The following is a 20,630-nucleotide window of genomic DNA, read 5'->3' on the forward strand; positions in this document are numbered from 1 at the left end:
TGAAAAAACATTTTTAGAGCCAAGTGTGATTGGTCTAATATTTTGAAACTCTTTTTAGGCAAAGGGGCTGATTTGAGTAAGCCTCCATGTCGAAAAGCAAAGGAAATCCGGAAAGAAAGAAAAAGGTTAAAACTCATGCAGCAAAATCCAGCTGGAGAACATGAGGGTTTCCAGGCTCAAGGTCAGCCACCATCTTTGTTCCCACCAAAGGCTAAATCCAACCAGCCCAAATCACTTGAAGATTTAATTTTTGAATCTTTGCCAGAGAATGCGTCACACAAGTTAGAGGTATTTTGGAGGTTTTTTTATTTGTTGATGTTTGTTTGTTTTTGGGTACTTTATTTTCTTTGAAATTATTTGCCTATATTTTGATATTTTATATTATGAGAAATGAAGGAGAATTGGGGTTTACTAAGTTAGCTACTATTTGAGAGAAATATTCACTTCTTCAAAAAGAATTTTTGAAAATATTTGAGGCAACCAGCTACTAAAATTCTGGAAATTATTCCAGTTTTAGCATGTTGTTATGGTTTTTGTATCCTTTGAAATTAAGTAGTTTAAAAAAAAAGAAAAATACTCTTTAGAATTTCATTTTAGAAATTTAGATAGCAAAAGGTAGTTTAGATAGTAAGAGACTAGATCACACTAGGAAAATCACTGTTTTACCTGTTAGAGTATTCTGATCTGATGAAGACATCAATCAGTGTCATATATGCAAGCCAGCAGTTGGGAATCAACCAAGCAGTATTAAGTTACACTGAAAAATTCCTTGCTCGTTAAGTAGTCCCAATCAATTTAGGCATGATATGAATGTTTTAGAGCTAAAATTCTCTTTTTTTCCAAATTGACTTACATTTCTAGATCAATTTCAGATTTGTTAGTATTAATTTCACTTATATAAAATTCTCAGCTGGGCACAGTGGCATGTGCCTGTAATCCCAGTTGCTCTGGTGGCTGGGGGTGGGGCTGAGGCTGGAGGATTAAAAGTTTGAGCTAGCCTGGGCAACATAGAGAGACCTATCTCCAAGTACACAAATAGATAAAAATAAAAAAAATCTTCTCTAAGACATTTACTGTAATGATTTCATTATATATTCTCATACTTGATTAGTAACTAATCAGCCTTTGAATTTATAACTTAATATCATCTAAGAATATCACTTAATGTTTAACCTAATACTGAAGACTAGCTTTGATGCATTCTAAACCTTAGGGCAATATATGTATTATCAAACTTAAATTTTATTTTAATAACTTTGATTATTATAACTCTGATTTTGGTATTGATTTTTCTCCACAAAATCAATTGTAAAGAGAGTTGAGTACACTACCTAAAATATTTTATAAAGAGACATTATAAAGAGACTTTATCTTTTGATTATAAATAGTAATATATTCAGGGAATCAACCATACCTCATATAACAGTTCTATAAGCATAAACTTTTGCTTCTTTTTTTGTATTTGGAATGGAACCCAGGGCCGCACATACACAAGGCAAGCGCTCTGCCACTGAACGACATCCCCAGCCATTCATTCATTCATTCAGTTATTTATTTATTTTTGTGGCACTAATGTTTGAACACAAGGGCCTTGCACATGCTAGGTAAGTGCTTTACCACTGAGCTACATCCTCAGTCCCCCCTCTCCACCTTTTAAACATTTTTTTTTTTTTTGAGATACCATCTCCAAAGTTACCCAGACTGGCTTCGAACTTTTGTTCCTCCTTCTTCAGCCTCCCAAGTAGCTGGGATTCCAAGTATGCACCACCACATCCAGCCCACTATTGCTTTTTTAGTGTCATGGGTCCCAGGATGTATAGAGATTGGTTATCCACTGGATGTCACTCTCTTCATGTAGGAATTACTTCTCATGGCACTCAAGAACAGTTATGGCTTTATTATATTGCATTTGATTTTGTTTTATTGTTGTGCTTTGCTAATACTTTTAACTGGTTAGTAAATAATTAATGATAAAATATATATTAGCCATTACCATATTCAATTACTGCTTTTAATTCATCCTCATTTTATATATGAGAAAACTAAGTCACAGAGAGGTTAATTTCCTTGACGAAGATGGTGACAATGTGAGATTTGAGCAAAAGAAGTCTAATTTCAGAGTCTTCCTTTTTACCAGGCTATGAAGGAAAGCTTTATGAGGATTATTGTTTTTATTTATTTAACGGAGTTGTAAGTTTAAAGTTAGAAATGATAAATGAAAATGTTCAAAAAATATGTTCACAGTTTCAGTCTTTCCGACTGACTTATTGATGGCGATTTGTTTACAGTTAACATTAAGGAGTGTGTATTTGTGCTTTTGCCATGAGTGCTAGAAGAATCCTGCTTGTGTGCAGTACACAGGCTCACATGTTCAGCCATCGGAGGTGAGGCTTAGAGCTCAGAGGAATCCTCCTCTGTCAGTTTAAGGAGTGTAGAACTTGCAGAAATCACTTCTTTATTAACTAGTTGATTTTTTTCATAATGTTCATGATTTTTATATTTATGCTTTAATATTTGCTGAAACTTTTTTTTGTGGTGTGGGAATTATTGCTAATGCATATTCTACAGAATGAATAAATGAATTAATTAATGAACATTGTTTTTTAACTCCTTCTGAAGGTGAGGGTGGTGAGATCATCTCCACCAAGTTCTCAGTTCAAAGCCACATTTCAGGAGTCTTACCAGGTCTATAAACGTTACCAGATGGTTATTCACAAGGACCCACCTGACAAACCAACTGTGAGCCAGGTCAGCAGGGCAATTGTAATTTTTCTGTGCAAACAGAACTTTCCCCTTTATTTGGTATCATGTATGAAATCTTGATTTATTTGTGGTACATTTTACTTATATTCAGTTTGCAGCTTATCTGTACAGAGATAAGACTGACTTAGTAGACATTCTGAAAGTGCAAATGGTACCCAGTGTCATGTCAAGTGCCAGTTATGTGTAATTTCAAAGTGGAAAGTAACATGTAAAGTTTATATAAAGTCACTACATCTGGATGCATTTACCTGAAAGTGAGAGAGCTCTAAGGTGAAATAACTGAGAAAAATATATTTCTATGTTAGACATGTGTTGTCCAACATGGTTAGTGTGCTTTATCCATATTTAAAAGTTATCTGTAGAAATAGTCATAGCTAAATTATTATGTTAATGTGCTACCCATGCACAATTGAGTGGGGCTGGAAAACTCAGTGTTTTAATGGATGTCCTCATAACCTTATTGTAATTTTGTAAATCAAATGACCCAAGAAAAATCTGGAAGGGAAAGCAAGCTTAAACCACTTCACATAAGTGAGGGTGCAAAAGTGGTGGCCATGGCCACGATCAGCAGCAGTGCTGATTAGTGCACACAGAGCTGCAGTTGACCGGTACAGAGAGAACCAGAGTGAAACAAAGACAGACTGTCCTGGCCTTTTGCGAGTTGGTCATGGCATTAGTGTACAGTTGACACTTAGGTTGGGTGCCAGTCAGCCTACTCCAGAGGATCTTGTTTTTATGAGAAATTCCAGTGCTGAGCTTTGGAAGTGGATTTGCGGAGATCTTACTCTAGCCTCACCTTCAGAAGCACATCATCAGCTGGAGGTGTTTCAATAGCATTTGCTTGTATTTTCCTTGCTCTGAAGGTGAGGTTAGTACCTGTCTCCTTTGAGGACCCAGAGTTCAAGTCGTCCTTCAGCCAGTCCTTTTCTTTATATGTCAAGTATCAAATGGCCATACACCAGGATCCGCCTGATGAATGTGGAAAGACTGAGGTACTGTTTGCTAAAATGTTTTTTCCTTTGTTGACGAGGTTGTCTGAGAAGCAGCATAATATGTATATATAACCCTCTTGTGCCATTTTCTTACCTGTTAAATTGAGGGGATCTTCCTTTCATTGTGATTTGCTTAACTGTTGTGAGAATGAGTCATACTTGTGAGCATTTTGAGTCCTTCAGAAAAAAGATTCAAGATATGTCCTCCTGCAGGGTTTTCTTGAACCTGGATGTAGGGTGCTTGTGGGTTCAGTTGTTCAGCAGACATTTGACTAAGGACCAATGTGTGCCAGATGGTGTGCCACAGAACCCAGGGAAGAATCTGTCTTCAAGGGATTGATGTTCAGCTGGGAAGGACAGACCAGGGAAGTAGGAGGGGGAGAGTGACTATATTGAGGGAGGTTATTACTTAGAGCATCACTTAACAAGCATTTATGAGGTCCTATATTTTCTAGGCCTGGGATATTGAATGAATAAGAGACCCCATGTCGCCACAGTGGGGTAGTTAGGTGTTAGAAGAAGGGTGCCAGCAGACAAAGAGGAATTAAGAATTTTGATTTTTTTTGTTTGTTCCTTTAATTGCTCTTGTTTTTTTAATGGCACAAAATGTGTAAGCTAAAGAGAGGATTAATAAGACAGGAGTGGGCCCTCCATGTTCGTTGGGGAAAGGCTGACTTTGCAGTCTCTTACAGTCTTCTGATTAAACGGTGTGATTTGTAGGTGAATAGCATCATTGTGCCCTCAAATGCAGAATCTCAGACCTCGTCATAGGTCTACTCAGTCAGAATCTGCATTTTTTAAAATGTTTATTTATTTTTTAGTTGTTGCACACAATACCTTTATTTATATGTGATGCTGAGGATCGAACCCCCAGCCTCGAACCCACAGTCTCGCACACGCTAGGCGAGCGCTCTACCACTGAGCGACATCTCCAGCCCCAGAATCTGCATTTTAAAAAATTTTTTTTTTTTTAGTTGTAGATGTACACATTCCTTCATTTTATTTATTTATTTTTATGTGGTGCTGGGGATTGAACCCAGTGCCTCACATGTGGGAGGCAAGCTCTCTGCCACTGAGCCACAACCCCAGCCCCTGAATCTGCATCTTAAAAGAGGTCTCCAGGTTTTAAAAGTGCTGACCTGGGTTCCCCACTGAGATGCACAGCTGGGGTCCATGCATTTTCTGGTAATAAGGATTCTGCTGAGCCTTGAAACTCCTTTTGATAGTTTCCTGGGTCTGTCTTTTTCTGAACTTTGCCTCTTCCCCCTGCTCTGGAAACTGAGGCTTTGTACCTGCCTCCTTACCATTCTCCACGTGGTGTAGTATGTTCACCCTGAGTCTTTCCCTCAACCTTTCCCTGACAGCTTCACTGTCTGTGCAGGTCAATGCAGACCTACTTACTGCAGTGGTCCAGGCATTGGAAGTCTAGTTGCAGGGACAGGTAAGAAGTTCCCACATTGTTGGAATTAGGATTGGGTTCGTAGGGAGAGCCAGCTTGGTGTAGGACTGGAGGTTAGAGAGTTTTTTCTTTGTTTTTTTTTGAGAGAGGTACTCGCTGAACCAAACCTGCACAGATGAGGAAGTGTTTGTAGGTCCAAAGAGACAAGAGCATTGTGGGCAACAGGACTAGGATGTGTGGAGCTGTGCATGTCAAAATCCTGTGCTGTGCTTGAGAAACCATTTGACTTAGTATGGCCAGAGTATTGGGTTTGTGTTATGTGATAGCAGAGGCTTTTGGAGATTTAAGTAAGACCCACATTTTTAAAAAAAATATTATTTGGGATATACATAAAACTCTTAAGTACCTATCTTCAATAGTTCTCAACATATTGCCATTTTAATTTTATATCTCTCCATAGTTTTTTGTTGTTGCTTTGCTGGGTTATTTTATACCAAGTCTTAGATATAATTTGATCTGTATTTCAGTAGGTATCTCAACTTATTGCCAAAGTGGAACATTCAGGTATGTGCCTCCTAATGGAGTCCAATGCGTATAAAGCACTGCCTAAGGAACATTCTTGCTAAAGAAATGGAATCTGGATCTGTTGTTTTTTTTTTTTTTTTTTTTTTTTTAAAGAGAGAGAGGGAGAGAGGGAGAATTTTTTTAATACTTATTTTTTAGTTTTTGGCGGACACAACATCTTTGTTTGTATGTGGTGCTGAGGATCGAACCCGGGCCGCATGCATGCCAGGTGAGCGCACTACCTCTTGAGCCATGTCCCCAGCCCTGGAATCTGGATCTGTACAAGCTTCTAGATCTAATTACCAGTTCACCAGAAAGATAAGGGCTAAAACAACACTTGGGTAATTTGTATGGTAAATAACCTAGTTTATTTTAATAAATAAACACTATTTCAAAGAAAAGAAGGAACTCTGTTCTTAAAAAGTTAGAAACTTGGGGCTGGGTATGTGGCTCAAGCGGTAACACGCTCGCCTGGCATGCGTGGGGCACTGGGTTCGATCCTTGGCACCACATAAAAATAAAATAAAGATGTTGTGTCCACCGAAAACTAAAAAATAAATATTAAAAAAAATTCTCTCTCTCTCTCTAGGAAAAAAAAAAAAGAAACTTAAAAAAAGAAAGTATCTACAATACCACCCTTACACTCAGCAAAATGCACAAGAATTATATCATGTAATGCCTAGTACATATTCAGTTTTCTCTAGTTATTTCAAAAAAATGCCTTTTTATATTTGGTTTGTTTGACTCAGGATTTCTTTTGATACTCTTATAAGTATTAGAACAAATTTTTCTTTTTGAAAATCACATTTTCTTTAAGAAATTAGCTCATTTATCTTAGAATTAATTTTGCTTCTTTTTATTGATTATTTTTGAAAATGCAAGCAAAAAGTGCCATGAATGTGATATTTATGGGTGTATTTGTATGTGTGTAATCTCTCTCTTTGGATGTATGGGAAGTGCATATATGTGAGTATGTAAGTATGTGCATCACACATGCATATTTATATCATACATGCATATTTATGTCACGTACCATGTTACGCACTTACATGCACACATACACACATTTCCCTCTCTTTCTTAGATGTAATGTTCCAGACACAACTCTGTATGCCACACTTACTGTTTGTATCCTGAAGGTCATTCCGTAGTAGTATGTGGAGAAGTTTTTTCAGCCCATTCTGTAGCTGCGTGGTACGCTTCATGAAAGTACCATAGTTCTTTCAAATAGAGCTTTATTGATGGCCATTTATTATTTCTAGTCCTTTGCTGTTACACAGTGTTGCAGTAAGTACCCTTATGCATAGAATTTTTGTGTTTTCATTAGTTCGTCTTTGTTATAGGTTTCACCCAGATTGCTGGGTCACAGCTAGCCTCCTCTTCAGAGGGGTTCCCTTCCTTAGGAGCTGTCCAGTTAGCATCACTCTAGCAGTTCATGAGAATGCCTGTTCCTCCATGGCCGTGCTCATGGAATAGTAGGCAAACGTTTTGGGTTTGGATTTTTGCCGTATAGACGGATATGAAATTTCTGTGTTGGTTTAATTTATATCCTTTTATTATAAGTGTAGTTGAGCATAATTTCATAGGTTTAAAGGCCATTAGTGTTTTTTTTCCCCCTATAAAACATTTGATCAGATTTTTGCTCATTTTTTTTGAGGGGTACTGGGAATTCTTTACATATGTTTTGTTTTTTCACTTTTTTTTTTTTTTTACTTTGCTTACGGTGTTTTCTCATGCAAAAGTTGATTTTTATGTTATCACATAATCTATGGGCCAAAATTGGTAGAGTTTATTGGTAAATAAGGTCTTTGGACTCTAATGTTAATGTGATAGGGAATTATTTAAGGATTTTAAATAAGGGAGGTGTAAATTCTGTGTACTTGTTAAGAAACTTTATGGGCAAGAGAAACTGAAGTTGAACTGATTTTTTTTTTTCTTTTTTGCAGTGCTAGGGATCGAACCCAGAATGTTGGTATATCCAGGCAAGTGCTCCACCGCTGAGCAGCATCCCCTGTCCTGTGAACTAATTTTTTACTTGCATATGTAATTCATAACTTCTGGCCTTATTTGATCCTTGGTGTATCTTTTCTGTGTAATGGTTTCTCTCAGGCAGGCATGTGATAGTAGAGGTGAATGCTGTCACTTTAGGTCTCATGTTCTCACAGTGATCTAAGTAAAAATTAATTCATGATTCCTTCCTGTTGGTTTCAGTTAAAAGTCCCAAGGCAGGTGCTGATTGGCACATCTTCAGATATATCCTTATCTCCGAGACTGAGCAAGTTCACAGTGGCTGGGACTATGAGAAATTTATCATGCTTGGGTCACACACCCCTCTCAGAAGTTTAGGTGGAGAGGATCTCATGATCTACATGTCTTGAAAAGAGTAAAGAGGGGGTTTTACCATGTTGGACATTCCAAAATCCTACCTGGTATTGAGGAGCACCTGGGTGGCAGGGTTGTGTGGGAGGTTTTTATTCCAGCGTGCACAGACTTGAAGCAGAGCCTAGGGGATTGGATGGATTTATGCATTTTGTTTTAATGCCATTTTCCCTGTGTGTCCCTGTCTTTTTGTTCTTTTTTTTTTTTTTCCTTTTGCAATAAATGACTATTTTCTAGTGTAACAGTTTATTTTATTTATTTTAATTCCTTTATGATTTACACATGTGTTACATTTATATTTTACATATATGTATTGTTTTTGGCAATGTTGGGGATTGAACCCAGGACCTCATGCATGCTAGGCAAGTGCTTTATCGCTGAGATACACCTAGTTATTATATATTTTAACAGTATTTTCTTGGTAGCTACTCTAGGGCTTCCCATATAGATCTTCATTTTATAGGGTCTATTTAAGATTTTTGCTAAAGTCATTCCAAAGATAATAAGTTACTATTACTTCTGTTTAAAACTATTCCCTTTTTCCCTTATTGTGCTATTATTCATAAGCATATTATATATCACAAATTTAATCATATTATTTAATTTTATGTTTTGTATAGAGCCGAGAAAAGGGACAAGAATAAGTAATTATTTCTAATTTGTCATAGTAACTTTCTTATTTATCATTTCTGGCTTTCTTTGTTTGTCCTGTGGATTTAGGTTGCCTTCTAATTTCATTTTCTTTACTCCAGTATAGCTTTGCTCCTGTCCATCTTTTTTTGATGATGTTGTCAAATATAGTAATTTTCTAAGTTATTGTCACAGTAGTATACGTATGTAAATATTGTTGCTTTTAAATTAGTGATGAGAAGAAGGAAAGTATGCATTTATATATGAGAAGCCCCTGCTGTCACTCCTTGGAGGGCTCAGTCCTAGGCATGTTCAGTCCCCTGGGATGACAGTGTCTTGGTAGTGTGTTGTCTCCTCTCTGATCTCTCTAAATGTTTACAGAGATAACTACTTCTCTAAATACTTCTGTTGGCAGCTGTTTTAGTCAGATTTTTTTGTTGCTGTGACCAGAAGACCTGACAAGAACAATTAGAGGAGGAACAGTTTATTTTGGGGCTCACAGTTTTCAGAGGTCTCAGTCCATAGAAGGCTGGCTCCATTCCTTGGGGTTCAAGGCAGACAGAACATTGTGATGGAAGAGCGTGATGGAGGACAGTGGTCAGGGTGTGGCCACCAGGAAGCAGGGAGAGCGAAACTGCCCCTTACCACAGACAAACATTATAGCCCCCAAAGCATACCCCAGGTGACCCGACTCCCCAGGCCACACCTTACCTGCCTGCCATGTCAATCCCTGTCAGGGGATTAACGCATGGATTAGGTTAAACCTCTTACAACCCAGTCTTTCCAGCTCTAAACTTCCTTGCGTTGTCTCATACAAGAGCTTTTGGGGGTGTCCAAGCTTTGATGGCATAGTCAACTTTTGGTCTCCACTGGTTGCTGTATTGTTCTCAGCAGTGCCCTGGGGATAAATTGCTCTATAGTCTGATGTAATTAAATTTGGACTGCATTGCCAGGCAGTGTTTGAGACCAGTCTTTGAGGTTTGCCCTGATACTAGATAGAGGGCTCTTGACTGTCTTTTTTTCCTGGTTCTCTCTCATAAACCAACACAGCTGTTCAGCTGCTGCTCACTTGGAACCGCTGGCCTTCTTTTACTTGCTTGCCACCCAGATCTGAGTTTCCAAGAGTGCCCTTAGGCTTGAGCTTCCCTGTATTCCATTCTGAATAGTCACTTCCCACAGGTTGAGCTGAACGGCCACCCCGCTTACAAAATTTTTTCACCACTATTCTGTTCTCTGAGTGTCATCTCTGCTTTATGAGCAGAGCACGGTTAGAACCAGTATCTTTAGTCTTTTCCAGGTAAGGGGATGAAGTTTGGGCTTCTTAACCTTTAGACTTAGCAAGTTGCTCTAGATAGCTCTGGGTGAGGAGATAGCCACACAGTGGATGAGATTCTTTGTTCATCTTAGCAATTCTTAGCATACTAGGCAGGCCACGGTTGCAGATGGAGTTGGCACACTGCCTGTGGGTCCAGCCTGCTGGGCAGAATGGGCTCGGCCATCCTACTTTGCTTCCCAGTTTTGAAGTATGTTTCGTATAGAAAAAAGCTATTTTGAACATGGAGTGCAAAAGTACTTTCCCTTTGTACATGATTATAGTTTTCTATATGAGCAAATAGCCAGTATTTTGTGTTTAGGAAGCATAAAGAGAAGCCAAAAAGTTAGTCTTTAAAATGTATTCCTTTTTCCGGACTCATTTTAAGGGATTCTGTGCAGCAACACACTATGGTGTGGTTTGGTTAATATAATGGGAAACTATTCAAGAAAATATATTTTTTGCTTTTTTATTTTTTTGTAAAGCACCTTAAGTAAATAACAGTTTGTATGCCAACTGGAGACTTCTATATTAGTGTGTAAAATTCATTTTGAGTCTGTTGGTAACTCCATCATCACTTAAACAACCCTAGAAGTAGGTTATTTTTTGAGAAGTTTGTTGAAAAAATAAATAAATATAGATTGCTTGATATCCCAAAATAGCCAAGTCATGTTTTTTTTTTTAAGAATTTTTTTTAATATTTATTTTTTAGTTTTAGGTGGACACAGTATCTTTATTTTACATTTATGTGGAGCTGAGGATCGAACCCAGTGCCTCATGCATGCTAGGGGAGCACCCTACCACTGAGCCACAATCCCAGCCCCACCAAGTCAGTTTTTTAGTAACATCTTTAGATAAGTAGCACATTATTGCACATAGCAAGATTACATAGGATCTACAAATTAGTGGGTATGTTTCCATTATAATTTTTAATCATTCAGGCAGATGTCAAATTTTTAGAAAGTAACATATAAATAAAACACATAATTTGTGACCTGTCTTGTGCATAATAAAATATAAAGCCAACATTTAAGAATCTTTGTTTTTATTCATATAATGTGAATACATAATTTTTGCTGAAATTTTATTGGAGTTTTATTATAGAAAAAATGTAATATTTTTTAAGTGCCATTGTTCCTTAAAATAATTCATATTACTCTTGTAGCTCTTCTTTGCTGTCTGAAAATTGTGCTCTCATGACCCTAGAGTCTCTCCACATGTCTGAGTCCAACTGTCTCCCCAATTTTATTAAGAATTCCATCAGAGGAACATTGAAAGAGTGGCATATTGGACACCTGGACACCAGTAACAAATGATTGTAGCTTAGTTTTTCCTTTGCTTTAATAATTTTAACTAAATTCTACATTATGATGTTTTACTTTCAAATTCTTTTAGCATGCATCTCCAAAAAAGGAGTTGTGCTTCTACAAAATGCAGTATAATTATAAACCTAGAAAATTTATAATTTGTAAACATAATCTAGTATTTAGTCCTTATTTTACATTTTCTTATTTTTTAAAAATTAGTATCTCATCACTATTTATGTTACATTTTTATTGTTACATCATTTTAGATTCTTCTATCCTACAACAGTTTGTCTTAATTTCTTCATATTAACTTCTTTACCCCGTCTTTTTCCTTTGAAACTTTAAATTTTGGGGGTGGGTACTGGGGATCGAACTCAAAGGCACTGGACCATTGAGCCACATGCCCAGCCCTATTTTGTATTTTATTTAGAGACAGGGTCTCACTGAGTTGCTTAGCGCCTTGTTTTTGCTGAGGCTGGCTTTGAACTCACCATCCTCCTGTCTCAGCTTTCTGAGCCTCTGGGATTATAGGCATGCACCACCATGCCCAGCCATGGTGAGTATTTTTATTAGCATGATTTATCAGGTTGTGTCTTATTATCGTGTTTCGCAGCTGGGGATTATTCTTGTTAAATTCTGTATGTCCAACATCTGGTGGTTGTCTGTTTGTCCAGACGAGTTCCCAGTCATTCTGCCTTAGTACTAGGAAACTGAGCAGCTCAGGGCAAACTGCTGCTTTATGTATCGGAGTAGGGAGGGCAGGCACAGCCTGAAAACTCCTGCTGTACAGTGTGGGGAGACTCAGCCGGGCACTGCCTGCTCTCTAGAAAAATGTGATGAGCTATCCAGACACCATTCGCCAGGGTTCACCCTATTTAACACTTTCGTCAGGTCTGATTTTCTTTTCTCCTCTTTTGCCTGAACCTTTTGAAATTAAGCTGTGGACGTGTGACACTCCCCAGCAGGTGGTAAGCACACTTTTCCTGAGAGCAATTCTCCTGTATAACCACAATGTCTGTCACTCCTTACAAATTCACAGAAATGCTTTAAAGCCCCAAATCATATTCACATGTTCCCAATTATACTTAAATACCTTTTATAGCTTTAAGAAAAAAAAAAAAAAGAGGGTCCAGTCAAAGTTCACACATTGCTTGACTGTTATGTTCATGCTGTGTTTATAATGTGACTGTTTTTAGTCTTTGAATGACTTGGACATTTTTTAGGCACTTAAGTCAATTGTCTTTAGAATGTCCTATATTCAGGATTTGTTTTCTAGTAATTAGGTCTTTCATCTTAAAAGTTAATCTGGGAGCAGTGGTACATACCTGTAATCCCAGCTACTTGGGAGGCTGAGGGAGGAGGTTTGCAAGTGTGAGGCTAGCCTCTGGAACTTAATAAGACCTTGTCTCAAAAAATAAAAATGGCTGGAAAGGTAGCTCAGTAATAGAGCACCTGTAAGTTCAATGCTCAGTAGTGGAGTCGGGAGGCATTCTTAAAAGGTTAAATATTTTTTGTTGGAAGTGAGTTTTTAAAAACTTTGTATTGACCTTGCACATATGAGGCCCTAGATTCAATCCCCAGTACCTGAAAAACAAAACACAAAAACAAAATTTTATTTAAGTATAATTTGAAGTTTAAAAATAGAAGAGTAAATGTGTGTATTAAGGTAGATGATATTTCACAAACTGAGTTCGGGTCACCAGCCCTCAGTTAAGAAATCGATTCCTACCAGCCCTTTTAGCCCCCATTTTTTCCTTCACTCTTTATTGTCCACTTATAACTCTGCAGATTAGCTTGGTCTTTTTGTACTCTAAGTGGAACAGTCTGTTTAACAGGATTTCTTTTGCTCAGCGTTGGTCAGTGCCCCTCGCCTGTGGTCATACTGATCGGTGTCTGGCTTGTCCTTCAGAAGCTGTGTTGGTTTTGTAAAAATAAGCAGACACACACAGTTGTATTTCCCCTTCTTTCACCAAGAGACCCATTCTGAGGAGAACCATTCTGAGCATCCTCTTGGATCCCTATCCCTTTTCCTAAAAGCACATCCTAGGTTTCCCTTTTGTGTTATACAGTTTCCTTGGTTCATTATTTTGTTTGTTTGTTTGTTTCTGGGCTTTCCCAGGGAGCTGTTTAAAGTTAAGCCAGAAGATTTCCAGTACAGACTGAAACATAAGGAGACTGCCCTTCTGAGGAGTACTTATTTGTTGAAAGTTATCTTGTAGTCAGGCATATGTCATTTGACAGCTGGTGTGGAAAAGATAGGGGGAAACATGGGTCCACTCTGACCTGTGGAGCAGGGGGAGTGGTGGAGTACTGGCCTGTTATTTCACTCCAGCCACCAGGGGGTGCTGCAAGTCAGGAGCATGCGGTTGCTCTGTGTCCTGCCTCAGTGCCTCCTGTGGAGCTGGTGGGTTTGCAGCCCTGGAGCCTGCATAAATGCTCTTTTGCTAAGGTGATTACAAGTAATCTGCATTGATGCATTAAAATGATAATTACGAATGATTCTTTGCTTGTTAAATATTGAAATAATTTCAGGAATTAACCTAGAGAACCTTTCAGCTTCCTTTGTCTTTACAGTTTTACTCTATATGTGAAAATAATAACTTTTATTTAGAAAATATTCAGTGTGTCAAAGAATTGACATTTTCAATTAGGTAAAGAGACCAATCACGTATATGCATGTACTATTTAATAAATATTTAATTCTGGCATATAATTAATTGAATTTATATGGTGGCAGGATTTGAACATTTTTAAATTAAAAAAATGTATTTTGTGGGAGTTGCTGAGAAACGAACCTAGGATGTCATGCATACTAGGTAAATACTCTATCACTGAGCTATACCCCAATCCCTAAATATATTTTTAAGGCCAAGGCTAACTTGAATAGAATAGACGGTTTAGACAATTATTTGTATAATTTAATCAAAACTACTTTTTATGAGCACCTTCTAAGTCAGCTCTCTGGTATACTATAGTCTGTCCCATGGTCTATGATGAAACATTTGCTACCAAATTAACTGGAGAAAAGGTACTGTTTTTCCCAGCATAATATTACTTTCTGGAGAGATCAGAGTGGTAGAATTAAAGCTAGCACAGGAAACATTTTTTTTTTTTTAAGTTTCTTTTGGTTAATAATTACCTAAATTGCCTCAGATCACAAAATCATAGCATCAACAACATTCTTTTGTAACTATATGGATTAACTTCTCTTATTTAGAGGAAGAAATTACCCAAGGAGGCATGAATGGTTAGTGGTAGAATAATGACTAGAAATTTCCGTACTTATTTATGTATTTATTTTCAGCTTTTTAAAATAGTAAAAAAAATTTAATATATTTTTAGATACATATGACAGTAGAGTGTATCTTGACCTATTATACATACATGGAGTATAACTTATTCTAATTAGAACTCCATTCTTGTGATTGTACATGACATGGAGCTTCACTGGTCGCATATTCATTATAGGAACATAGGAGAGTCATGTCCAGTTCATTCTGCTGTGTTTCCTATTCCCCTCTCCCTTTTCTTCCCTTCCCTTCATCCCCTTGGTCTAATCCAGTGAACTTCTCTTCTTCCCTCCCCTCCCCTCTTACTGTTACTGATGTGCGTTAGCATCCGCATATGGGGGAGAACATGCAGCCTTTGGTTTTTTAGGATTGGCTTATTTTACTTAACAGGATAGTCTCCAGTTCCATCTATTTACTGGCAAATGCTACAGTTTCATTCTTTTTATGGCTGAGTAATATTCTATTTGGTATTTGTACTTTTTTTACACGGGATTGTCAAATGAAAAAGCTAAAGTTGGCCAAAATAATTAATATAGAATAACTGACATCAGTGATGGAAGTTCTCAACATAAGCAACATTTGCAGATAATCAAAATATTTTTATTGTAAGATTTTGTGCCCTCTGCTAACTTAAAATAGCAGTCTTTGCACAGAGGAGTGCATTCTTGCGTGCTTTCTAACAGTGCTAAGGGGCACTGACGTTCCTGTTCCCAGGAGTGTTATTCTGCTCTTGCCCTTTTCAGTGTGCCTGTGCCCTCCCCACTGCCACTTTCTCCAAAGTTGCTGTTGTGACCTTTTAGCCTTTCTCTTTCTTGCTATTTTTTTTTTTTTTAAATATTCCTCAACAATGTTTTTAACTGAAACTATGAAGTCATTTTAACTTGAAAAATTTTTACAAGAAATAATCTTAGTCCATGGTATCATATATTCTCAGTACATATGCATTGATAAATAATACAAATTAAAGAGAAATAAACATGAAATTATTACATTTGAACTGTAATCAATTTCTAAAATTTAAATACAAGCAAAAGTATGTTTAATAGAATTCTACAAATTTTTCAAATTAAAAGGAATATGCATTCCAGATATCTGTGCCTTTGAAGGTATTTTTTGTCTAATGGTACTTTGGAGTTAAATTTCATTTGTGTCATTAAAAATAACATTTAGCATCTATTGCATATCAATCATTATGTTAGGTAATGAAATTATGAGTATGTTTACAAAAATTCCCTTGGCTGCTAGGACTGTACAGAAAATTTCTTACTGCTAATTCTTGTTATGTTAGCTTGTCTAGTATTAGAATTGTTCCCTTTCTAATTTGTGGTTTCTTGGTGTGTTTGTTAAAATACTTACTGAGCACCTACGATGTGCCAGGTACTGTTTGAGAGGCATCTGCTACAATTAACCAAACCATGAATAAATCAGATAAAGATTTTTTGCTCTTGCAAAACTTACATTATACAGTGAGGGTGGGGATGGCAGAGGTAGTCATTAAATAATAAGCACCAAGAAATAGCCAGTTATGTGGTTGGTTAGCAGGGGGCTTGGTGAGACAAGTAGTGCAGGTATAGGTATAGGAGTGGATTGGTGGAAGTGTTGGTTATTAGCTTGGAAACTAGGTCACCATGTTTATTGTTAGTAAAATTACAGTCAAGAAGAAAATGGGCAAAAGAGCCCAAGGAGTTCCTCTGTGAATGGGGACATAGCCCGAGGAAATCCCTTTCTGTTTCTTTCTCTTGGCTGTTTTTTCCTGGGGCTTATCTTTGGTTGTATGTCTGAAATTCTGGAGTCCCTTGGTACTTGACCCCTGGTTACGGTGAAACTTAACGTAACCACGATGAGCACAGTGGACTTTAGCGTACTTGCAGTTTCTCAGAGTTGAGTAATGGTCTGTGACGTGGACTGACAGATGCCAGATGGAATGTCTGGCATGGGATGAGTGAGGGCTCTTGATGAGCCACTTGCTTCAGAGCGTGTCAGAGCGTGTGTGCCTGGTAAGTCATTTGGGTTGAATGGCATTAAGGTGCTACCAGGCGCGATCCATGCTGATTGGGTCGGATACAGAGGCGGTGAAGGCGGAGTGGCATCTGGGGTGAGTGTGAGCTCTGTGCTTCCCACTTAGCACCTGTGTGGCTTTAGCAGGTTCCCAGATCCTCATGCTTCTGCCACTTCAGAGAGTCCTCAGTTGTAAACGTGGGTGAGGGGATGTTACAACAGGGCTAGTTGTGAGGATTAGGTGACACTGTACCTGATGGGGGCTTGGCCAAGTTAGCCCTGGCTGGACTTCTGGTGACAGGCCCTCAGAGTCATCAGAGACTGAGGTCAGGGCAGAGCAGTGGTGCTTCTCCAGAATCCGCTGGTCGGCATTTAGAGACACAATTACATTTTCCTTGTAGTTTTGTTTTCCATTTTAATTAGTATATTTGTTTGAATTAAGAGACCATGTTTTACATTTTAGTGTTAAATTAGAATTAGTCCTTTCAAAGGAAAAAGTATGATATTTATACCAGTTTGGTTCGTCAACATGTAATTTTAGTCTTTAAAATTAAGGTTTTTTTTTTTTGGTGCTGGGGATTGAACCAGAGCCTTACATGTGCTGTGCCAGTGTTCTACCACTGAGCTGTCCCCAGCTCCAAGATTTTTTTTTTTTTTGCAGTACCAGGAATTGAACCCAGGGGTGCTCTACCACTGAGCCCTGTCTTCAGCCCTTTTTATTTTTTAATTTTTAGTCAGGGTCTTGCTAAGTTGCCCAGGCTGGCCTAGAATTTGCCATCCTTCTGCCTCAGCCTCCCAAGTTGTTCAAATTATAGACGTGTCACTGCATACTAAGAATTTTTAGTAACTCATCCTATTTCACCATGTAAGACAAATAAAAGGCATTGCTTGGTGAAGGGTTGGTTGGTTGTGTGTTTCTGAACTACTTTACTCAGGACTGGAGACAAGGGAGAATTGGTGTTTCTGGTTTTTGGAAGAGCTTTTGCTTATTAGAATAGGTCTCTCCTTTTGATGAATTAGTATATTGGATTACCTAAATTAATAGCACACTCTGTTCTTGTTACACCATCTTGTAAAGATGCTCGCCAGGATGAGATACACTGCCCAGCAGAGAGTCTGTGATGGACTCTGCTGGCCAGTGAGTATCAGCTGAATGAACGAGCAGCTGAGTTAACTGTTTTAAGAAACAGCTGGAGAGAGAACTCAGTTGTTGCCAAATTGTAAACTGCTCCGGAAGAAAATAGTGTTCTTGGGACTTTGGATGTAAGCAAAAAGGAGAACTCAAATGATGTCAGAAGCACTTGACAGTTGTCCTGCTGTAATAAGTAAAAGCTGCTTTTAATTTCCTGCATGAGAGTGTTGAGAAGTTTACCTGCTATGAGCTAAGCAGGTTTTAGTGAGTGCAAAGCTCATTTGATAGGAATAATCGGGCTGTGAGCACCATTTGTCTTTGCTTTTGTATTTTAGGTCTGTTTTTTCCATTAAATCTGAGGAGCATCAGGTTTTATGACCTCCTGGTAATGACTTGACAAGTGAACAATACTGCCTATTGATGACTAGTCTAAATAAGGAAAGCTTGTATTTTTTGCCATGGTAATTCATTTTATATGCCAAATATTTTTTAGGTAACTTCCTGCATGATTAAAAAGCAGTTGATTTTCTTCTAGTCAGTAGTCAGTTATAAAAATTTAAAAAATATTGTATATATGATTATTTGTCCAGAGGATAATTCTGCCTTAAAAATATGTAGAAAGTAAAATATTGATATATACATGTGTTGGCTTTTATGTAACAATTATTCTAGAAATAGCTCAAAATTTCATACTTTGAATCATTCCCATATTTCTTTCCCCTGGGCTGTGGAGGAATGTTATTTTTCATTTCAGTCAGTCACATAAACATTTAATTCCTGGTACATTCCATTCACTATGGTAGAGCTATGCATGGAGGAATAAGACACGATTCTTGTGCATTTTACTAACAAAGTGAACTTAAAATATTTTTAAAGCTTCTTTTTAAAAAATTTATTTATTCTAGTTTGTTATATATGATAGCAGAACACAATTCAATTTATATTATGCAAATATAAGAATTTCATATCTCTGTTGTACACAAAGTAGAGTCACACCATTCATGTTTTCATACATGTACTTAGGTCATTTATTTGTTGACTTTTTATCCTAACATTACATCTCAAAGCCCTAGAAAAAGAAGAACAAATCAACACCAAAAGCAGTAGAAGATAGGAAATAATTAAAATCAGAGCTGAAATCAATGAAATCAAAACAAAAGAAACAATTCAAAAAATTGACAAAACAGAAAGTTGGTTCTTTGAAAAAATAAATAAAATGATAACCCTTTAGCCATGCTAATGAAGGAGAGAGAAAACTCAAATTAGTAACATCTGTGATGAAAAAGGAAATATTATGACAGACACTACAGAAATACAGAAGATAAATAAAAATTATTTTGAAAGTTTGTACTCCAATAAAATAGAAAATACTTAAGGCATTGACAAGTTTCTAGAGTCACATGATTTGCCTAAACTGAACCAGGATGATATACAAGATTTAAACATATCAATTTCAAGCAATGACAGAAGACGCCATCAGAAGCCTACCAACCAAGAAAAGCTCAGGACTGGATGGATACACAGCTGAGTTATACAAGACCTTTAATAGAGAACTAATACCAATACTCCTCAAATTATTTCATGAAATAGAAAAAGAGGGAACATTTCCAAACTCATTCTATGAGGCCAATATCACCCTGATTCCAAAACCAGGCAAAGGCAAATCAAAGAAAAAACTTTTAAAGCTTCTTTTCATGAATTTGCATTAATGTGAAAAATGTTAAAATGCTAATGTTAAAAATTATTTGAAATATGTGTACCTGGCAGGATGAGAGGGAGTGTTTGATTTTATTTGAAATCTGTTGGTCTGAAAAGTATGTGAGCAGTATCTGTGTCCATTATTATTATAATCAGGTATTTATTTCTGATAATGAAATTGCTGATGATATATTTTATTTTCAATACTTTGTCCAAATGATTTTAAAACCAAATTTGGTCTTGACCATGATTTTTCTGCTAACTTTGATTTCTTAGGTTCTGTATTCTTTTCCACCTATCCTTAATTGATGTTTTTCAGATTTCCGGAAGATACTTAGTTTTTCAAGGTCAAACCATCCTTCCCTGTTTCTTTTCTTCTGTTCTTTTATCTTTCCTTCCTTCCTTCCATCCATCCTTTGAGTCCAGGGTCATCAATTTGAATTCTTTTGCCCAACCTAGTGTCATTGAAGTGATATCTAGTTTTGTCCAGAGTATCTTTGAGTAGTTGCTCCCTTAGACATGACACTTGCTGGATGTTAAAGGGCTGCCCCAGGGACACAGATGTTCCTCAGAAAAACATCTGTGGTACCAGCTCTTCCTTACTGGTGACTGCTTCCCTTGGTTCATGGTGTCTCACCTTGACCACATGACCTGATTTTGTAAAGCAGCCAGGCTCTGTGGAGAATCATGGGGGGAGGGAAATAAAAATCTTCAATTCCATTCACAGAAGAGTGAACACGTCTGTTCTTTTGGCTTGGGGGTGCGTGGTTAAGTGCGTAGATGTGAGCAGCAGATGTTTACTTAGCTCCTCTGTGTGCCAGGCATTCCTTTAGACTCCAGGGAACAGAGGAAAGTTCTTGACCTCAGGGAGACTGATGCCAGAGAGGAGGGAGAATAATAGACAGGGGTGCAGTAGAGTGTCAGAGTGACGAGTGCTTCTTAGAGGAATTAGGGGGAGGCCAGGGATGGGCTGGTGGTGGGGACCGGAGACAGGTGCCCGGAGGAGGCTCTGGCAGACACCTGCCTGGAGAAGCCTGCATGCACCTGTGGTGCATCTGAAGGGCTGCATTTCGGGTGGATGGGACAGTATAGCAGGGACACCAGCAGGCAGGAAGGCAAGTCATGGCATGTCTCTGTTCTTATTAATGGTTTCTCTTTCTGTGAAT

General features: G+C 37.7%; 1 protein-coding gene across 8 annotated transcripts in view; it reads left to right on the plus strand.

The window, feature by feature from the left end:
- Ate1 (arginyltransferase 1) overlaps positions 1 to 20,630 on the plus strand; it is a 145,430-nt gene that overhangs the window by 14,144 nt on the left and 110,656 nt on the right. For 4 of the 8 annotated variants that reach the window (XM_027929968.2, XM_027929967.2, XM_027929974.2 and 1 more), the window contains exons 6-8: positions 59 to 288; positions 2,620 to 2,748; positions 3,627 to 3,755. In XM_027929968.2, coding sequence (XP_027785769.2) covers positions 59 to 288; positions 2,620 to 2,748; positions 3,627 to 3,755 — 488 coding nt within the window. The remainder of the gene's footprint in view (positions 1 to 58; positions 289 to 2,619; positions 2,749 to 3,626; positions 3,756 to 20,630) is intronic. The other 4 variants (XM_027929973.2, XM_027929971.2, XM_027929972.2 and 1 more) reach the window with 2 other exon arrangements.

Source organism: Marmota flaviventris, chromosome 4 (genome assembly GCF_047511675.1).
Source record: "Marmota flaviventris isolate mMarFla1 chromosome 4, mMarFla1.hap1, whole genome shotgun sequence".
Taxonomy (NCBI): Eukaryota; Metazoa; Chordata; class Mammalia; order Rodentia; family Sciuridae; genus Marmota; species Marmota flaviventris.